We start from the raw sequence: 22430 nt of genomic DNA, 5'->3' as shown, positions 1-22430 counted from the left end.
CTGTAAAATTTTGGAAGGATCTAGAAGATGATCTGACATTTCATTGAAAAAGCTATATACAGCAAGTAAACAGTTGCTTACCTTTAACAATTCCCCTGCCAGAGGGAGATTCTTCAACGAGCTTTTTACTGGGACGTACATCAAGTTTAGGATTTTGGTTGGGTAGGTTATGAACAATGAGTGCCTCAATCTTTCCCCTTAAACTAGAGATGGGGAATCTTCTTCAGCCCTTTGAGCCAACCTTCCAAGGACCACATGCCGTTAATGTGTCGGAATAGAGGTAAAGTGGAGAGTGATCTTTGTGCAGTAGGCCTTCTTCCTGCTCGCCTCCAACCCTATCTTTCTCCCAGCATGCAAGAAAGCATTATCAGAACTCAAGGATACAATGCAGCTGGGCAAAGTCCTGAGAGTCGGACAGAGGGGCCTGGAGGACTGCGTTCTGCTCTTGAACCTAGGGTGCCCTATCCCTGCCTTAAACCTTGTATTTCAAAAGCGTACCAGAGGGCAGAACTCACTACGAAGAACAGAGTGGAATCACCAAAAATGGCAGAACTGAGCTTCCCCTTGCATCTACTTTAAGCTCCTCTGCAATCCGATATCTTGATAATATCTATTTCTACACAAACCATGATGCAGAAACGACCACCTGCCCATCAGAGCCTTGTCCATCCTGCCTTTTTAAAGCTAGCCAAGAGCGGGGTGACAAAATGGGTCCACAGGTGCGGTAAACCTATCTTTGTGTGATATAGGGCTGCATGCGGCCCTTAAAGAGGAACTAGGTAAAGGTAAAGGGACCCAGGACCATTAGGTCCAGTCGTGACCGACTCTGGGGTTGCGGCGGTCATTTCGCTTTATTGGCCGAGGGAGCCGGCGTACAGCTTCCGGGTCATGTGGCCAGCATGACTAAGCAGCTTCTGGCAAACCAGAGCAGCACACAGAAACGCCGTTTACCTTCCTGCCGGAGCGGTACCTATTTATCTACTTGCACTTTGATGTGCTTTCGAACTGCTAGGTTGGCAGGAGCAGGGACCAAGCAACGGGAGCTCACCCCATCGCAGGGATTCAAACAGCTGACCTTCTGATTGGCAAGCCCTAGGCTCTGTGGTTTAACCCATAGCGCCACCTGTATCCCTAAAGGAGGAATTAAAAGGTAAAGGTACCCCTGCCTGTATGGGCCAGTCTTGCCAGACTCTAGGGTTGTGCGCTCATCTCACTCTATAGGCCGGGAGCCAGTGCTGTCCACAGACACTTCCGGGTCACGTGGCCAGCGTGACAAGCTGGATCTGGCGAGCCAGCGCAGCACACGGAACGCCGTTTACCTTCCCGCTAGTAAGCGGTCCCTATTTATCTACTTGCACCCGGGGGTGCTTTCGAACTGCTAGGTTGGCAGGCGCTGGGATCGAGCAACGGGAGCGCACCCCGCCGCGGGGATTCGAACCGCCGACCTGACGATCGGCAAGTCCTAGGCGCTGAGGTTTTACCCACAGCGCCACCCGCGTCCCAAAAAGAGGAATTAGTCTACCCTTAAAAATCCCACACTTGACCCAGTGGAGTGTAATTTGCTCTAATAACTGGACCCAGTCTTGAATGCCCCTTTCTTGGCAAAGGTGGTGGAGAAGGTGGTTGTGGAGCAGCTGCAGATATTCCTGGATGAGGCTGATTATGACAATCTGATGGTTGCCCTGATGGATGACTGTTATCATGTGAGACAAGAGTAGTGCAACCCTGCTACTTCTGTTCAATCTCTCAGCAGTTTTTGATACCATTGACCATGGTATCTTCCTGCACTAGCTCAGTTGGATTGGTATCAAAGGCAGCATATTATAATGGCTCCATTGTTCAGGCCCATGTTCAGAAAGGAGAAAGGAGTGAGGGCTCATCTGCCGCCTGGGATTTATTCCAATGGGTTCCACAGGGAACTATTCTTCCAGCAATGCCATTTAACATCTATATGAAGCTGTTGGTGGTTGTCTTTAGGAGTTTTGGAGGAAGGTGTCATATATATGATGTCAGAGACATACACATCATAATGACATCAGGATAAAGGAAAAGTTAATCTAGATCTTGCAGGTAGAGGTGACTCAGCAAGAATAAATGTTCTCTGTAATGTCTGTTTTGGCACAGATACATTGGTAGGGTTCCAAAGACAGATTGACATATATGGAACCCAATGTTAGCAGAGATGGAGTTTCTCCCTGACATCAATGTCAAGTGAATGATCCAAACTCTAAACACTGCCCAATGCTTAATTCAATGTGGAAGAACTCATTGTATGGATTTGTATGCATGAACCTGAATCCAGGCTTCCAATTCTATACAAAAAGAGATCCAATAACGAATTCTAGTAAATGCCAGATATGACTAATAATGTTCAAGTGCTTATTAGAAATTTGATAGATGTTCAGAAATATGTTGCTGTTGCACAGAAAAACACCCTCCGAATAATGTGCAACTCCAAAATGAAAAATTTGATGCAATTACTAATCAGGAAAAATGATTCTAATAAATCATTCAACGGTACATTTGCTCTTCATCAACTAAACCCATGGTATCTGAAGTTATTTACATTTTTAAAAAGCTCACCTGGCTTTGCAAATGACATTCACATCATTTGCATGTCACCTGACAAAGGCATCGTACCAATTGCTTATTAATTTTGTGAACTTTTAACAGACCCATAATGAACAAAATGAAGAGATGAGTCACTCAATGTCAACAACTAAAAATTTAAAAAAACACTGTCAGCTTATAACTCCTGCTTTAAAGCAAGGATTAGTAAATTGTAGCCACTGAGATATTTTTCTACAAGCCATTGTGGGTTTGCAAAAATTCTCAAAATCCCAGCTTTCCTGGAAAACAAAAAATGTACTGTTCTAGCCAACCTTGTTCTTAAATATCAAGAAAGCTTAATGTTGAACTTAATGGAAAAAATTCTAACATAAGACATTTTGTTCCTGAAGAATCAGGAATAAAAAAGACATGTTGAAGGAAGCCAAAACCCTCTTCTTTTCAATCCTCAAGTCCATCTCTCCAGATCTGGCAAGGTATGTTTCAAGTTTCACACTTCTGAGAGTGACTTGTATGACAAAAATATTGCAGAGTAAATGTAATGGGTTCACCAGCAAATCATATGCTGTAAAGTTAAGATGCCCTTTATGTGGGTGCAAAGATTCATTCCTGTCTAGTGCGACTTTTAGCTTTTTTCCTAAAGCAGCTATACTCATCTCTGGCATAATAGTGTGTGGAAGCTGCATTGCATGGTAGTGAACATCTTTTGTACTCTGCTTCTTGCACTATAATGTCCATTTTTGTATTGTAAGCTGCCTAGAGATTTTCCAAAGATCAGGAGAAATAAAATGTCTAAAACAACACAAGCACACAACTTAACACACATGTATTTAGATGTGAGGATTGAGGTTACACACACACTTTTTGTTACTGCAAGGGAGGGTTCTCTTCACTATTGGTAGAATACTTGGCCTACCTGTCTCCTAATCTGTGTACTCTGAGATCAAGCAGGACCAGAACCTACAACGTGTTAATGTTGTCACGCAAGTAAGCAGCAATTAAATGTAATGAGTCTGCGCTGTGTTGTTTTCACTATAATGAAACATGACCCATTAACAAAGTACATGGAATTAAGATATCAAGGTCCAAATTATCAACATATTGTGACCAATATACAGATGATGGCTGAAAATCAGCAGACTAGTCCAAGGTAGACCCTACTGAAATCAATCAGCAACCATCATTGATGTGTGTGTTTTAAACATGGGTGATGTTATCCTAAAGAACATGAAGTTCAAAGTAAACTGGAATTACTAAACTGTTCAGCTGAAGTTACAGTAAATGGAAGAAATGTGTAGTGGCATTTATAGTTTGAACATATAGGAAGTTAAGTCTGTATTTGATGCCAGTTTTTTTTTCTGAAAAAGTCAGACTAATCTTTTCAGCACGGTTTAGAGCATGGTGTTGATGACGTGTCCCCGCAACCATTTCCTTCCATCCCCCTCCCACCCCTTCTTTGTATCTTGAACACAGCCATTGCTAAATTTCTGTATGAGCAAGTTGGCTATTTTGCTTTGAGCCCATGAAGGTTATCTTATGATTAGTGGAAATTTGTTTAGCAGACACAGAAAATGGAAGATGAAACTGCAGCAAAAGCATGGCAAACCTGAAAGGTCAATTAGTGCATAAATCTATTTAAAAAACAGAAAAGATAGAACTTACAAGCTACAATAAAAGTTATGTCTTTAAAGCTGTAGGTTATATAACAGGGTGGGAAATGTTTAATATCGATTTTCATATGTGCTTCAACAAAGCATTTACAATCTTAAATTGGTGAAATATATACACTTTAAGAGATGCTACATTTTCCGTAGCATTTGATTTTCATATTGTATAAATCCAGACAATTATAAAAATCAGATTATTATGCTTTTCCCACCCTGGCAGAGAATAAACATGAATTCAGAAGCACAGTGGAAGTGGAAAACAAAGAAGAAAAGAGAGAAAAGGCAGCAGAGAAAGACAGAAGAGGTGAATACAGAGCTACAGAAGTGTTTATTGAGCATGCTACAGAGGCAAGCAGCGTACACATAAGAAGAAATTAAACAACCATCAAACCTCCCAACTTTGTTAGAAAATTAATTTTTAATTGTGCCGCTTTCAAACTATACTGAAATATTACATTTCTAAAGATGTAAAAACTCAACTAATAGAAAATATACATGACCTTTTTCTACATAGATAACAGAATCTATGACTCTTGGAACTAAGTACATCAATTGCAAAAAGTATTGGTCATTTGAACAGAATCAAGACAACAGTTCGGACTGACAGAGGAACTGCTTTCAAATTAATTAATTTTTCCTGTAGATTCTGAGTCATGTTTATAGTAAAGTCAGATCCATTTCTAGATACAAAATATTTTGAAGAGATTTATTAAAACTGAATATTACAATGCAAGGTAAATTAAGACTAAAGGCACATAAACTTTGGTCCCACCTGGTTGTCAGTTTTGTTTTTGTTTTATAAAGAAAACTGCCACAAAAATTATTAATCTTCCTGCAAAAGTTTGCAATACACTTTCTTCATCCTTGAAATACATGCACCAACTCCTGAACTAGCTAGACCGGTCTGCACATGCTCAGAAATCCACAACCATATTTCAAATTGTAATTACTAACTAAAAATGGCAATATATATTTAAATGCACATAAGTCATGTCAACTTCAAAAAACATCTACAAAAAATATTCAGCCACAAACAAGACATTACTTAGTGCCAACATTTATATGATACGCCCCCAGAGTGTGTGTACAAAAAAGGTTAAGACTTAACAATGCTTTCCCCACAGAGGCTTAAAGCCCAAGGGGTAAAACAAACTAACTAACAAACCCCAAACAAAATAATCATCCTGTCTTTAAAAGAAATTATTTCTCTGCATCTTGTTAACTCTGACTTATGCCTATATCCTTGACCAAACTAAATCTGGAATACACAAGGCCATTTTACTTAATTAAAAAAGAAACAGACAAGAGAGAAGCACAAGTCAAATGTGCTGCATCTCTCTTAAAGTAACGCAACATATTTCATTTAAAAAAAAAAAGATTCATGAAAGCCAATAAATTCCAAGCAGGAGAAACAAAGCTTAACCCTTTTTACACACTCCTGCCTAATACACATTTGGCATAATCCTGCAAAAGTTAGGTGCAGCGATGTCCCTCTGAAATCAATGCTTTAAAAATCAATAGATTTCAATGGGATGTAGGCAAACCTAATGTTTACTGGATTGCACCCATTAATTCCCATGTAACAATGTGCCCCAGACAACCAATTTTTTAAACTAGTAAATGCAATTCTAGCAACTCTAGGTTTTCCTTTTTTAAGGCACGTATGTTAACTAAGTTGAAAAACTATGGGATTTCCTCAGAATCCCTTTTTAAACAAAATCCTTTCATAAACATATGCAAAACCAGCAGATAATACCACTGCTTCTTCCTTGTAAATCCTTTTTTTGTTTTCATTTATACATAAACAATCAAGGAATGGTAACAGCATGAAAAACAGATGTCCATCTCTGGTCCCCGCTTTCCCGAACAGTCATAGATGACAACACTAAACAACGTGATACAACCTTATTATTTTGATCTCGCACTTCAAATGGTTGATTTGGAAAAAGAAACTCTCAGATGATGATTTTCTCCAAGATTGTAATTATGCAGATCAATCAAAGCCTGGATAGCTTCTTCTACTGTTGACATCTGAAGGAGAGCCATCTTGTGATCTCTTCTGGAACAAAGCAATAAAATTAGATACCAAAACAGTACTAGAAAATTGTAACATAAACCTTGTTCTTACCAAAGGCAGCTGTTCTCTCATTTTAAATGAAGTTTCAAAGAAAACATGCTTACTGAAAAAATTTAAATGCTTTCACAGTTCCCCCAGTATTAGCAAACAGCATGCGTAGGTCATCTTCGGATACTGATGGTCTAAACAAAAAGGGGGACAAAGGGGAGAAGAGAGAGACGATTAGAAGCTAACGTTTGGATCTTGTATGAATCTTTCAGCCGTGTTCCCCACACTTACGGGATATTGGATAAATGAAGAGTTGCAGATGGAGGGAAAATATTCTGAAAGTTTTTTGACCCAGGCTTCTTGAAGCGATGAAGAGGTGAATTGCCAAAGTCTTTAGTCAGTCCTTGGTCATCAAGCCCTTCTCGAGGTAGCTGAACTGTCTGGTGTTTGGAAAGAGTCACGCGAATAATCTTTCCATACATTTTCTGTCCGTTCAGATGGCTCATGGCTGGAAAACAAAACCAATTATTCATTTCAGCGTTTCTTCTATTGAATTCAGTATTGTAATTTCTAATCTGTTCAGTGTTTGGGGTGGAGCATTTGATGGCAATTTTCTTTCGATAAATTGACAAATTTAGCTATTATTGCTATCTGGAAATCTTTCAGTCTAAATCTAACTGACAGCTAATCTAAAAGCTGTGCTTATATTGCAAATGTGCCCAGCAAAGCAATAAACAAATTACTTTTTCATACATTGCCAGACTCTAGTAAGTCATTATTATGGTCATTGAATTAATACAAATTATGATTTCAATAGGGCTTTATTTTCTTCAGACGTATGTTAAGTTTATGCGCAAGTATCCAAAAGGCCATACACATTGAGCTCCACATGCACCAGGTTTTTCAAGACTCTCACACCCGCCCCCCCCTTCCCAAAAGCTATGCCTTAAGATGCAGTTATATTTGATGTGACTAGGGAGATATACAAGGAAGGGAGAAAGCTTCAACCTTCCACATGTGCAAGCAAGCAAGCATTTTATGTGTACACAGGGCTCTTTGGATCCCAATCATGGTATTCACAAAAGAAGCTTGTGTTAATAACAAGGAACTCTCTGGCCTAGCAAGCCACTCAAAAGCAAGGGGAACTTCAGGATCAGATTTCCAAAGCAGTGTAAGAAGTTGTGATCTGAGGGAAAAAACATTCTTCCTACACAATCTCAGATTTTAGAAAGATTAGAAGCAAACGCTGAAATTTAAACATGGCTTGAAGGACACTGAAAACTAACGTTTAAGTGGCAAATAAGAGAGAGAAAAACCCACTAATCTCACCGAGCTGTGATTGGTTTCCATCAGCCATCTGTATAAGAGCACTGTCTTTCTTATTGTATAAAATCTTCACACGCTGCACATCCCCATAAACACCTTTTTAGAATCAGAGAAGTAAATCCAAAAGAAACAACGTTTTTAAGGATAGCTGAATAGCACATTTTGACATATCAATGAAACATTCGGAACATGTCTCTCACTTCTCCCAACATTCACGCAAATGAATAAAGAAGAACAAGATTTTGAATAGGTGAATTTTGAAAAAGAAGACATTTTTTTGATAAACCCTCAAAGCTATGTGAATGATATTAAATTAAAGATCATGCAAAATAAAAAGCATGCATTAAAAGAAAAAATTGCATCTATGGAGAGCTTTAAAAACAGCAAAAGAAAAATAGCAAAAGATTTACTATTCAACTTTAAAGCCAAAGTGCTAGCTACAAATAAGAATTAAGGTGAAACAAATAATTAAATCAATAATAAAAGTATAGTGCTAACGATAACATACCGAAGAGGGTAAACAGACTTTGGGGCGTAACCATCTTTAGAAGGAGAGAAGAGCAAGCAGCATAAGACAAGAAGAGAGAAGAGTCGAGGAAGAGCGGAGATGAACAGATCATCCATAACGAAGGGTGGTTCCCGCAGAATGGTGAGGTGGTCATGGATCATGGTTCAAGGCGGTTAATTGGGGCAAGTTGGTCCGAGGAACATTTTGTTCAAGCACAGAAGCATGAACATAGGGGAATGGAGACAGGGGGTGTAGACAAGGTAGGCAGAGGAGAAGACAGGGAAGGGCGTGGGAATTTGGGAAGAGACAGGGAAAGGGTAGGTGAGAACAAAGGGAGAAGGATGAAATGGGGAAGGGAAACAGCAATGCAGAAGAAAAATAAGGAAGTGGGGAACAAAAAAAAATAAAATATAGGTCAGTACATAGGAAATGCAGGAATTTGGTCAGAAAATGGTTGGTTTATGTATTGTACAAGAAAACTGAGTAAAATGTAGTCACCCAAGACAAAATATGGGTAAAGTACATCCATATCAAACAGTAAATTACGTCTCATCTGAATGTGAAAAGAAAAGAAAAATCCATGCAATAGAAACTTAAAACAAAAACAAGCCCAACTCTAAACTTTAACTGCATAAGCATGGCTGGTTATGAAATGCAGGCAGGAGTTTTTCAAAATGGCACTCTGATCCAAGCATTTTAATGTGCAAGAGTGTAAATGACAAAAATGAGAAAAGCATAATGGCTCATATTTAAAAAGAGGCCAATAAAAAAAAAATGAAACACATATTCAAAGGAGACAAACGGATACAAACTATCCCACATTTCATACCAGCTTTCACAGCAAGTCAAAGTAAAGGTACAAGATGATAAAATGCAAAACTAAAGAAAACCTCTTCGATTTCAGAGTTAAAGAAGTATTGAAGTAAAGTGTTGTTGTTGTTTTTAGGAGAAAAGATGAATAAAAACTGTGAAGGAAAGATAAAATTACTAAGAGAGATTGAAGAGTGCTGCAGCAAGATCTTTGGGAGAACCTTCAAAGAAAAATGTGTTAGAGCTGTTCACAAATTAATACTACAGAAATGCAATGACATGTAAGCATGAAATGAACAAGCAAATAATTAGCTCAGGCAAAACAGAACAGCAGTTTTCTTAAGAACCAATTTACAAAATGGAACACATAGGTACTTGGAAAAATAAACTAAAAGGCATCCAGAACATGCAATATTTACCATATTTTTCTTAGGAAAAATAGGTAGCCGAATAGCAAAGGGTATTTTAAAAGATGCTGGCTACCTAGGAAAACAGAAGTATTTAACTATAACAGAAACAATTTATTGGAATCTAGTTGTAAAACAACCTTGAGTAGCATGGGGGGGGGGGAGCCACAGATCTTAATAAATAAAAAAAGTAAAAGCAAGCTCAAGATAAAGAAGCACTTAAGCAGTTTACAAAATGAAGCATGGTAAAGGGAAAAAAAGAAGGGTGAACAAGTAGGTTCACTGACCTCTTCATTTAAATTGCTAACCAGGAGGACTGTGTTGCCACCAGCTGAAACTCCAGGCATACCCACACGGCCGGCAGCTGCCGCGGCAGCAGCAGCAGCAGCATTTGGAATCCCCAATGGACTCAGCGCTCCTGGAACAGCTGCAACAGGAAGCCCTAATTTTAAAATAAAGCATATTTTACGAAACACACACAAGTCGTTCCAATATAATCTAATTTAGAAGTGTTGTGTTGGTTTTGCGCCTTTGTCCAGATCTATCCATTTGTAGGTTGACCTATGTGGAATTCCGCTTCTTGATGACAAACCAATGTTCCAAAGAATCCTGAGAGCGAAAACCTCGTTACTACTTCACTAGCACGCGACACAGAACCTTGCATTTCCTCCCTATCAGTCCTTAGCTTACCATTTCAGTTAACACAAACACTATCCTGTAAGAAATAGCTCACTGAAGGTGTTTGTGCTTAATTTACCCATCAGAAATCTATGGCAGCTTCAATGGCACATGAAAACAAGTCACACTAAATAAATGGGTCAAGCACTTTCAAGTTCAGCTACTCAATAAGGCGTGCCTCCAACATGTCTTTAACTATAAGAAAACAAAGACAAGAGAAATACATCTGACCTGCTCCTTTGATATTTTGCAAATATCTACAGATGGTGAGGGAGGCTTATAGCCAAAAACCATCAAATAATAGTAATAATAATAAATTTATTATTGATACCCTGCGCACCCGGCTGGGTTTCCCCAGCCACTCTGGACAGCTTCCAGTGCATAGAAAAACAAAATAAAACATCAAACATTAAAAACTACCCAATATAGGGCTGCCTTCAGCAAATGTCTTCTAAAAGCTGTGTAGTTCTTTATCTCCTTGACTTCTGATGGGTCTAAATCTTGAGTCTAAATCCTGTGAGGAACATCATTCCTCCTACCACTGAAATCATCACAACTTCTTGCAACGATATACAGTTAGAGAAAAGGCCCAGAGCCACAAAGCACCAAATCTCAAGTCTAGACAGTCACTCCTCTTAACACAGAAACCACAACTTCTTTTTTTTTTTTTTTTTTTTTTTTTTAAATTTAAATCTCTTTATTAATTTCATACACATACATACATACACACATATACATTTACATTTACATCAATGTTAAAAGAAAAAGAAAAAGGAAAGGGAAAAAATCAAAGAAGAACAAAATTGGAACGTAAGTATAAGTATAAATACATAAGAAAAATACCCGAAAAAGGAGAAAATAATAATGTTAATACTAATGATAATGATAATGACGCTTAAATAACACTTAAAAATGTTAGACATCTGAATCACGTGCGACCTACTCCGATTCTCCACTTCAGTACTTGTTCCTCTCCTTTGTTTCTTTAGAACTTCAAATGACTTTCTCTTCTTTTTTCTATTCGACCCCCTACTAACTTCCCTCCCCCCTGGTTTCAGGCTTCTTAATATCAGCTATTTAACTCTCTGCAGTTGGTTTTTAAATTTATATACACATCTATATACACATCGTGAGATTTATATCAAATCCGCTATAGTCTTAAAATTTCTATATTTCCCTTCTATATACACCAAGAATTTGTTCCAGTCATTCACGAACTTTGCCTTCTTTTGATTTCTAATTCTTTGTGTTAATTTTGCTAGACTTACAAATTCAAATAATTTTATTTGCCACTCTTCTATTGTTGGGGTATTTTGACTCTTCCAATTTTGGGCTATTAACAATCTGGCCGCCGTCGTAGCGTACTGAAATAACACTTTGTCCTCTTTTTTAATCTCGTCCCCCACAATTCCTAGTAGAAATGCTTCTGGGCGTTTGGGAAATGTATATTTAAATATTTTTTTCATTTCGTTATAAATAAGCTCCCAATATTTCTTCATTTCCTCGCATGTCCACCACATGTGGAGGAAATTGCCTTCTTTGGTTCTACACTTCCAGCAGTTCTTATTACTGGTTTTGTACATTTTCCCCAGCTTTGCTGGGGTGATGTACCACCTATACATCATCTTTTCCAAGTTCTCCCTCAGTGATACACATGCTGTGAATTTCATTCCACTAGACCATAGTTCATACCATCTGTCGTATTCTATATTATATCCCAAGTCCATAGCCCACCTTGTCATAACCCCTTTTATTTCCTCATCTTTCGTATCCCATTCTAAAAGTATATTGTACATTTTTGATAATATTTTATTTTTGCCTTCAATTATTTCTATCTGGAACTTTGATTTTTTTTCGTTCATACCTATCTTTTTGTCCACTGTCCATATCGCATTTATTTGATGGTATTGAATCCAACCCGAAAGCTCGTTCTTCAAATCTTCATATGTTCTCATCCTCCATCCATTTTCCGTCTTTGTTAATAACTCCTCATATGTTAATCTTTTACCCTCCATATTGGCCTTTTTTATTATCAGCATATCCATTGGGGATAGCCACCAAGGTGTTTTCCATTCTAAAAGTTTTTTGTTTCTCTCCCACACTTCTAAAAGAGGGCCCCTGATGATATGATTCGAGAATCCCTTATGAATCTTTTCTTTACCTTGCCACAAATAGGAGTGCCAGCCAAACCTATTGTTGGACCCCTCCAGATCCAACAAGTCAGTATTTTCTAGAGTGATCCAATCCTTTATCCAGCAAAGACTGGCAGCTTCATAGTAGAGTTTCAGATTGGGTACCGAGAACCCTCCTCTCTCCTTTCTATCCGTTAAGATTTTATAGTTAATCCTTGGTCTTTTGTTCTGCCATATAAATTTCGAGAGGGTTCTCTGCCACTCCTTAAATAATTTAGTACCCCTAATTACCGGTAAATTTTGAAATAAGAATAACATCCTCGGAAGCAAGTTCATTTTTATTGCTGCCATCCTTCCTCTCCACGAAAGCTTCACTCTATTCCATGTTTCTAGATCTTTCTTTATTTCTTTCCATATGGCCGAATAATTATCCTGGATCAAATTTATATTTTTTGTAGTTAGCCAAATTCCCAAGTACCTCACTTTTTTTACCACATTTATTCCATGCGTCCTTTCCAATTCTTCATAACCTTCTTTTTTAATATTCTTAGTCAGCATTTTAGTTTTTACTTTATTTAATTTAAATCCGGACAACTTACCAAATTCCTCTATCTTTCCCAACGCGGCGCCCATACTTCTTTGTGGGTTTTCTAGTGAGAGCATTAAATCGTCCGCGTATGCTTTTAACTTAAATTCTTTAGTTCCTATTTTAATCCCCCGGATTTCTGGTGTTACTCTTATTTTGTTTAGGATCACCTCCAGGGCCATGATAAATAAAAGTGGTGACAGGGGGCATCCCTGTCTGGTGCCCTTTTCGATCTTAAAGGAATTTGTTAAATTATTATTTATAATTAATTTAGCAGATTGAATAGAATATATTGATTTTATGCCCTCCATAAACTCACCTTCCAATCCGACTTTTCCCATGCTCTTCAATAGAAATTCCCAAGAGACGTTATCAAACGCCTTTTCGGCGTCTATAAAGATTAGTGCCGCGGGGATTTCATTTTTGTCCTCTAAATATTCAATAAGGTCGACCGTATGTCTTATGTTATCTTTCAAAAATCTGTTTGGAAGGAAGCCAGCCTGATCTTTGTGTATTATATTTACTAAACATTTCTTCAATCTGTTTGCCATCACTTCCGCAAAGATTTTGTAATCGTTATTCAAAAGGGAAATTGGTCTATAGTTCTTAATATCTAATCTATCTGTACCTGGTTTAAGGATCATTGTGATGTGAGCTTCCTTCCATGTTGCTGGCGCCTTTCCCCCTTTTAGAATGTTATTCATTACCTCACTTAGCACTGGTGTTAATTGGCTTTCAAATACTTTGTAATATTTTGCCGATAGGCCATCCGGCCCCGGGGCTTTCCCCAGTTTCATTTTCCTTATTGCCCCTTGAATTTCCTCTGTTCTTATGGGATTATTTAATTGGATTCTTTCCTCCTCTGTTATTTTCCTCCCACTATAATTTTCTAAATATTTCTCTATTTGGGTTACGTCTTCATGCTCTTTTTTATATAATTTCTCGTAGAATTTAAGAAAATTTTCTTTTATTTCTTTTGGGTCTTCTATCATCAGCTCATTTACCCTTATTTTGTTTATAACGCTTTGTTTTTGTCTTTTCCTAAGTTGCCAGGCTAATAATTTACCCGTTTTGTTAGCAGACTCAAAGTATTTCTGTTTCATTAATTTGATTTTCCATTCTATTTCCTCATTTGTCAACATTGAGTACTGTGCTTGTAATATTTTTATCATTTGTATGTTTTGTTCATCTTTTGGGTTCCTTATTAGTTTTCTCTCACAATCCTCTATCTGTTTCAGGATTTCTTCTTTCTTCTTATCTCTGACCTTCCTCCTATAGCTATTTTGCTGGATGAAGAACCCTCTTAACACCGCCTTACTGGCGTCCCACACCGTGTTTAACCCTACTTCTGTATTCAGATTTAACTCCATGTAATTTTTTAAGGTGAGTTTAGCTTTTTCCACCACTTCTTCGTTCTCCAATAAATATTCATTTAATCTCCATCTAAATTCACCTTGAGATTTACCTTTTATAACCGAGATTATTGAGTTATGGTCGGAAAATGTTCTGGGTTGAATTTCACATTTTATGGTTCTCACTGAGAGCTCTCTTGATATCCACACTTGGTCGATTCTTCCCCAACTCTTATGCACCTCCGAGAAAAAAGTAAATTGTTTCTCTAGGGCATGTTTATGTCTCCAAATGTCTATTAGGTCTAAATTATCCTCTAGTTTATCGAATGTTTTTGGTAGCTTCCCTTGATTCCTTTTTTTCCCGTTAGATAATCTATCTAATTCTGGTTTCTTTACCCCATTGAGATCTCCTAAGATTATCATCTTGTTGCATTCTAACTCCAATAGAAACCACAACTTCTAAAAGAAAATGCTGTAGATAGGAGCAACAAGTAACACCTTGACACACCTTTCCCAGAATCCTTTATTCACAAGCCACCTGTGCCGGATGTAGAAGTCACGTGTACCTAAGGTCTTATAAGAGCTGGTTGTTCAATACAGTCTAAATAAATAATTATTCAATGCTGCAGAGATTAATTGGAAAAATGTGCATGTACTACCAGCTAAAACCTTTGGGGATTAATGGGAGAACACCCTGTAGCAGCGCTGTAGCTGCTAAAGAGCTACTAGGTGTACAATGCCATCTACAGCACTCACCTCGCCTAAGGATGTTTTAAAAATTAACAAAACAAGCTTTTTGCAAAAAGAAAAACCAAAACAAAACCTGGAACATTAAAGCTTCCATATAAAGAATGTGTGCTTGTTCCGAGAACAGACCATTTCTAGCTTAAAAAAACCCAGTTGCAGCTGTTGTCATTCCTCTGCTCCATCAACTCACAAGAAAGCGGAGTACAGTCAGCTTCACCCAATGATTCACCCAGTTCTCCCTTACCAAGAGCTCTCCTAGCTCAAGGTGTAGTTTGGAAGAATATTACCACCTTCATTGTGGCTGGGAGATCCTGGAAGCTACTGTGACTTGTGAGGATGTTTAAAGGGGGTAATTTAAAGGGTGGTGCTTTTTTTGGAAGACTGCTTTAAATTACTCTTAATCTTCCTCTTTAAGCACTCTGCCGTTCTGTAGTGAGTGAATACAAAGCATTTCCCCAAAAAAAAACTCACTCAAAGGTGATAATGATCTCAGCCTTTAGCACTATTACCCTTTTCATTTTAAAGTCATTTTTTAAAAAAACCCCTTTTCAGCCACTATGATTGTATGAAAGGGTGCTAAAAAAAGTCTTACAGTTTTATTGAAAATTATCTACCCTCTAAAAGTTACTCTTTTTCAACTCTCTGCCATACTCCTAATTTTATTGCTTAACATGTTTTTGTTTTTCCTCCCATTTCTACTAAATGTTTGCCGGAGAAGAGCAAACACATATAAACATTACACAAGATATAGGCACAGCCTCCACTCCTTTTACACATAGTATTTCCTTAAGGAAGTTATACGTAGGCAAAACTTTCTGAACCACATTTCTCGCATTATGAATTCATTCTTTAAAATTCAAACATAAAAAGTTAAGAAGAACCCTACTGCTCCCAGTGGCCAACTAGATCCTTATGTGAAGTTCACAAGCAGAATGGAAGTGCAACAACGCACTGTCTACTGGTGTTCCTAACAACTGGTATTCAGAGCCATGCTACCTCCACAGCATCAGAGGAAGCACACACATTTTGCAACTACTATCATGACAGCATCTTTCCAGCCACACTGGTCTAGCGCCAACACTTTCCTTTTCTCACAGGCACCAGGTTATGGCTTCCCTTTTCTCCCATGCATCTAATGAAATATGATCCAGCTGTACCAAGGCTTTATGTTAGTAAGCAATTTATTATTATTTTTTAAATTGTGCCGCTTTGGTTTGCTGATAAAGTTGGGTTTTTTGTGGATGCTGTTGTTGTTTTATGTATTGATTTGCTACATGCTGATATCCATTGTTTTTAACCATGTTGAATAAATTTACTAAAGCCAATTCAACGCTAATTCTTTCTTCCAACTAGGTATTACTTGTAGCATAAGGACTCACAGAGAAGACTGACAGCGAATGGCTTATTCACAGAAAATACAGGAGTGAATTCTGGTGAAAGTATCCAAATGCAGACAGAAATGACTCAAATGAATCTTCAGTTTTAAATTTGCGAACTTTTAATTCCCAACCCATCCCCTGGGTTAAATTAAGTCACCACCATCATGTTATTGCTCTTAAGATACACAAATAGACATAGTGAACTTCTGGCATTTCTCCTCATCCAATTTTCTTTAATAGAGTACAAATTTTATATCATCAATAGAAATCAAGCACTTCTCCTAATAGATTGAAAGTGAGTTTTTCTATTTGTAAATTGGCCATCCTTTTTAATGAGCATTTATCCTTTTGTAGAAGAAAAAATTGTATGAGGAAACACATCATACGTATACATCTGGGCCAATGATATTCATTAAACTTTAACCTTTTAATCCTGGACACTCAGAAAGACCCAGAAATAGGACCAGATTGTATATACCTCAGATGCATTAAAGAATGAAAGTTAAGAGGAAGTATGAATAGCACTGCACTAGTTCTGAATATTATGTTACATCAGGAGATAGCAGACATGGACACCAGAGTCCCAAAATTGTTGGGGGTTTCTTAAAATGAGGGATTGTATCTAAGCTTCACACGGTCAGGAAAATCACTAGCTCATGTGCACCTAAGTATTTCTCAAGAGAACATTCTTGCTTCTATATTTAATGGGGCCTGGCTGATAAATAAAATAAACAGAATCAAATTGCATGCATAATCACCTATAGCCATACTCACAGTTCAGTGCATTTCCCCTTGAAGCAATATTCATCAGCACAAAGCAAAAAGTAAATTTAATTGTCTTTCGACAATACAATGTGTTGCCCCAATGAAGGGAAAGAGTAATATGATTTCAGCAACAAGGTTGCCCCCACCCCACTGCTTACACCACAGAGAGGTAAGCAAAAGGAAAATGAGAAATAATTCTCAACTCTGCAGCAAGAACATATGGAAAGAAGTAAACATAAGAATTACATTTTCAAACTTATTAAAAATGCCTTGATATGCCACTGAGCTTCACTGTAATACATATATAGAGACTGTAAACCTGGCAGTAAATGACATGAGAGTGGCCATAACTTAACGGTAGAGCAAATGCTATACACAGAGAAGGTTTAAAGTCATGTCAGAAGCAGTAAGGTTTCATCAGTTCTGTGATGAGAAGACCACATTGCTTCAGTTTTCATAAAAGAGGAACCGTAGCGATATAGGAGTTAATGCATCTGAGATTGAGGAAAAGCCAGGTGCTCTTGCTCTCAACTATGTGGGGCCAAGCAATCCCCATCCAATAATACTAGAAAAGGCCTTACATGAAATAGCACATGTATTAAGATTCATTTTATAGGTTCTGGGGGGTACCCAATGAATATAAAACATACGTAGTAAAGAAATGGAATAAAAGAAGTCCTGTTAGCTTCAGTAGCAGGTACTCAAACTAAAAGACTGGGAGGGATACAGGTTAAAAAGGAGTGAGGAATCAGCTAATGTGAACAGAATTTGTTGAAAGGGAAGAAAAGTTTATTGAAAGTAATAATTAACAGACCTATTCTTCAGAGCTCAGGGTCTACTTTATTCAGTATTCTCATTAATGATTGCATGGATAAAAAGTTAATACAATCTGCAGATACTATCTTAGAAGACATTGTAAATAATGAGAATGGAGAGAGAAAGAAACAAAATCATACCTAGAAGAGAGGTCTCCTTTGCAAAGGCAGCAGCAATAGCAGGATCCAAAGCTGGTTGGCCATCACCAGAGGGAAGGTCAGGGCGAGTATAATCCCTACTTTTATCATTATTATACTTTACATTCAAGTTGACCAATTTGGAAAAATCAATCCGTAAGGTACAACAGGCATTATAAATATTCTGACCATCTAACGCCTAGAAAAATAGGAAAATATTAATGAAGTTCACATGACAGATGTTACAGTTGAGGTTTAAACATATATACCCATACATCCACTGAAATTAATATGAAAATGTTTAAAATGCATCACCGCATATATGGAACTGGAAACTATCAAATATTATATTCAATAGTAGTTGGACATTATCAGCTAGATAATGCTGATATAGCTGGTTTAACTTTGTATTATTTTTTATTTTACAAAAAGCGGGGATGTAAGGTAAAAAGAGAGCCAGGAAATTAGACTGGTTAGCCTAGCTATTCTAGAAATTTTACTAAAACCAATGGAACTAGAATTACCGTATTTTTCTGTGTATAAGACAATGGTTTTTGCTAAAAATAATTAGTAAAAAATTGGGGTTGTCTTATACATGGACGGTGAATGCACAGGGACTCAGGTGGGCCGGGCTCAGGTTCAGTCTCTGGCGTGGGAAGCCTGGGCTTAGGTTTGGGCTCTGATGCGGGCGGTTTGGGCTTGCGTTCTGGCAAGGGTGGCCTGGGTTTGGACTTGGGTGTGGGCAGCCTAGATGCAGCTGGCCTGGGCTTGGGTTCGGGCTCTGGCACAGGCACAGGCAGCCTAGGCCTGGGTTCTGGCCTGGGTGCCCCGGGCTTGGTTTGGGCAGCCTGGGCTTGGGTTTGGGCTCTGATGTGCATGGCCCGGGATCAGGTTTGGGCTCACAGCGGCCAACCTGATGCCTATGGAAAACATGTAAGCAGGCCCCAAGCACAAGAACACTCTCCCCTCCTGCAGTTTCCAGCAACTGGTGTCAGTTACAAAGTTCAAAACAGGTATTTCCTTCCTCAAATCTAAACTTCAGTGATCATACTTTCCACTGAAACAGAGGTGAACATAGCTACTACAGATAGACCTATTCCTTCCCTCAGATGAAATGAAATGGGGTATCAATGCAAGCCTTCCAGGTGAGTGAAACACCCAATGGCACAGCTGGATGACAGTAGTTTTAAGGACAGAAACTGATCATCTTTTCATATCTAACTCCTGCAAGGCTTCAATATAATGTATATTATGAGTATGAAAAAACATGCCCCCAAAATAAGCTCGAACAGATACCATACAGGCACAAAAGCATAAAATACATGTTATGTTGTCATGTTCCCTATTAAATTGTAAAAATAAATATAGAAGTTCCTTTCCAACTTCAAAAATGAGGAAACAAGAAAAACTTGAGCTCACAAGTGGCTCTAAATGAGCATCCATAAAAGTATCTCACAGCATGCATGCACATAATTAGCATCTCTTAGATGATGCAAACATTTGCCATCTGTTTTGAGACCTCAAGGAAACCAATCCAACCTATGGAACACAAGCTCTGACACTATGAATAGCTGTGGTGATAACGCTTTTCCCTGTCTCACACCTCTTCTCAAATTTCTCTCTCATCTCTCTCCCGTCTTCAACAGTATCTTATCACCACCTCAGTCAAGAAACACCAAGCAATGTCAAAGTATATGGACAGCAGGTGTACTAAAAAAATGAAATGGCACTGTCCTCCAGGCACATTGAAACCGAGAACAGAGTGACTGGATCGAGGAATGTGTTTATCTGAAAACAAAGTAACACACAACAATGTTGCAACACTTGTCAGTTTGACAATATTCTTGTGAGGAGAACTAATCAAGGCCCTTCTTTCAGACTTAATTGGCAATAAGCTGTGCTGCAACATATAGCTGATTAATCAAACTGATCACTTTAAAACTTTTTGATTAAGGAAGAGTTTCCAATTAATTGAGCAGATTAAAAGTAGGAGTAAACTAACACATGTTTCTGTTAAATCCAGATTTTAATGTATTGCTGGTTATTTTTGATGGAGACATCTGATCTTATATGTATATACAAATTACTTGCACGCTTGATCTTAAAAGCCAATGTTTATCCACCATGATGGTATGCATAGAAGAGCTTATTTATAACTCGGTGTGTTTTGCAAAAGCAGAAATTTTAAGGCAATGGCAACTTCAGATGCTTCAGCTACAATAACAACAGTCTGATAGAGAAATAACCCAACGTGAGCCAATGTGAAATAAAGAGAATCATTTTATGCCAGAATTCACTTTTTCAACCTGAATAGCAAGTCTGAACATCATAGGCACTTCATAGCCAACAGTGATGTTGACAAGGCTATTTTCATCAGACTCCTTAGGAAATGCTACTTCATCTAGGTGCTTGATTTTCTTAAATTGCTCTTTAAACTTCCTTATTGAGCCTTCAATTTCTTTGAAGGCCACATTCCGATTCCCTATAAAGAGCACTATCTGCAAAGTAATTTTACCATTAACCTTTATGGTAAAAAACTGAAAATTTCATTTAGCTTCTCTTCTGCAATAGTAGGTTTTTAAACTGACCCTTCAGAATGTTGGATATTTTATCACCCAGAGGCACATCATGAACCGCTTTAAAAAGCATCTTAACAGTATATTTAGATGTCTAAGGTCTGTAATCCTATACATATTTTCTTGGGAGCAAATCCAATAGAATTCAGTGGGACTTGCTTTAGAATAGACACACAAATGATTGCATTGTAAATTATCTCTTCACATTTCTGCTTCGTAGCTTTACTTATCAATTCAACGAATGTTTAGATTGTTTAATGTTTATAAATGCTGGCTAAGATTAGAAAGCAGGCTGTAGGATCTCCAGCCCAATTTAGATTATTTTCTAAATGTAGCACATAAACAAAATTCAGGTGCTCAACCTAAATCAATATACCAACTCCAGGCAGTTAAGCATTAGGTAGAAATATTAGATATGAAGTTCCCTGCCACAGCATTTTCTTAAAAAGGACCTCTGTCAATACTTTCCATTAGTTTATTTCTCAAAGCCTTAAGAAAACAGTTAAGAGAAACTTAATAATTTGAAAAGCATAACATATTCATTTTGGTCCCAGGTTATTTTTGGGTGAAACAGTGATGTACTGTTGATTTAGGAACAGAATGTTTACTTACAGGCAGTAAGATCCTGATGTTCATTTATAATCTCAAAAGTTACTTATTTTGTCCACACAAATACATTTTGACAAAACAAGTACTGCCAACTATACGTAATTAATAAAGGCTAAACAGAATTAAATATACTTACTAGCTTTGCTTGTTGGGCATTTACTGGATCACCATACTGTAACAGTGCTTGAAATTGATTATTTTTTGTGAATGTAATTATTTTCAAAACTGCACCAAATTTAGAGAATATCTGTGAAAAACAATCAAAAGTACACAGGTACTCAACTTTACAAGTCACAAAACAAAACACACCCACACAAACCACTAAGATGTTCACATCAATGTATCTGGTTAGTTTCAGAGGGGCAGCTGCAATGGTCTGTTGCAGCAAAGAGTCTTGGGGCACATTAAAAAAATGAATACTTTTTGGACTAGAGGATACTTCATCAGATGCAGGAAGCATTATGCTCACTTGGCAGGTATATACACACATGAATTTAGAGCAGGGTAAGATTTATTTATTTATTTTCCTACTGAGGGTTGCATTCCCTTGGGTAATTAGGTACATTTACTCATTCATTCAATTTGTGATAAATGAATGAAACAATCTAGGCATCATACACTTTTATTCTCTTTTTTGGGTGGGTAACGTTAAAACCACAATAACCTTAAGCAACAGCCAGTGTAAAGACCCAAATGCAAAACTTGAACAATAAAATACAGCACTGTGATGACACAGCTTGAAGTTGATATCATAGGAGGCAAGCAAACCAGTCAAACCAACCCGTCATTCTTGTTAACTTTGCCGGTGCCACCAAGCAAATTGTACATTAAAGCTTTTAATGCAGTAGTTTCAGAACTGGGGTTTGTTTGTTGGCATTTTATTTCCATCCAGCCACAGCTTTCCCAATCCCTCCACCTGTACCTATGTGTATACACCTGCCAAAAGAATGACATATCCAAGTATAGCAACAAAAATAAACACTGCCAGGAGACACATGAAGAGCTCATGTCAGAGCTCTTCAATGGGCAGTCAGCCAGCACCCAAAAGTCCTATTTTTTCCACTGTGCTCATTCTAGCAAATAGGTGAATGTCAGGCATTTACAAGTGGAGCTGAATGGAATTTTCACCTTCAAACATTTTTGAGGTCTCCCATTTTCCACTTACAAAAAAAGTTTAACAGGACTTCTCTCTCCTTTATGACATAATACCAACCAATCAGGGATCACATAATGAACACATTCTATTTGTAGCCTGCTCTTACATGATGCTCCAACTTGTTTCCCACCTAAGGAACTGATCAG

The 22430-nt window shown here is 37.8% G+C and overlaps 1 protein-coding gene and 1 long non-coding RNA gene across 8 annotated transcripts in view; both read right to left on the bottom strand.

The window, feature by feature from the left end:
- The window catches only part of LOC310765614, a 109976-nt gene that overhangs the window by 26478 nt on the left and 61068 nt on the right, over window positions 1–22430 (bottom strand). The window lies entirely within an intron of this gene.
- Window positions 4635–22430, bottom strand: part of PTBP2 (polypyrimidine tract binding protein 2) — a 51940-nt gene continuing 34144 nt past the window's right edge. For 2 of the 7 annotated variants that reach the window (XM_083620705.1, XM_083620709.1), the window contains 8 exons: window positions 21265–21375; window positions 17947–18142; window positions 9639–9793; window positions 8135–8168; window positions 7630–7722; window positions 6592–6808; window positions 6417–6494; window positions 4635–6291 (listed from right to left, as the gene is read on the bottom strand). In XM_083620705.1, coding sequence (XP_083476831.1) covers window positions 6162–6291; window positions 6417–6494; window positions 6592–6808; window positions 7630–7722; window positions 8135–8168; window positions 9639–9793; window positions 17947–18142; window positions 21265–21375 — 1014 coding nt within the window. In that variant the 3' untranslated portion in view covers window positions 4635–6161. Of the gene's footprint in view, window positions 6295–6416; window positions 6495–6591; window positions 6809–7629; window positions 7723–8134; window positions 8169–9638; window positions 9794–17946; window positions 18143–21264; window positions 21376–22430 lie in introns of all 7 variants that reach the window. The other 5 variants (XM_083620704.1, XM_083620708.1, XM_083620707.1 and 2 more) reach the window with 3 other exon arrangements.

This window comes from Podarcis filfolensis (genome assembly GCF_964270895.1).
Source record: "Podarcis filfolensis genome assembly, chromosome: 6".
Classification (NCBI taxonomy): Eukaryota; Metazoa; Chordata; class Lepidosauria; order Squamata; family Lacertidae; genus Podarcis; species Podarcis filfolensis.
The sequence above is the reverse complement of the archived record's forward strand: the minus strand, read 5'-3'. Positions and strand labels throughout refer to the sequence as shown.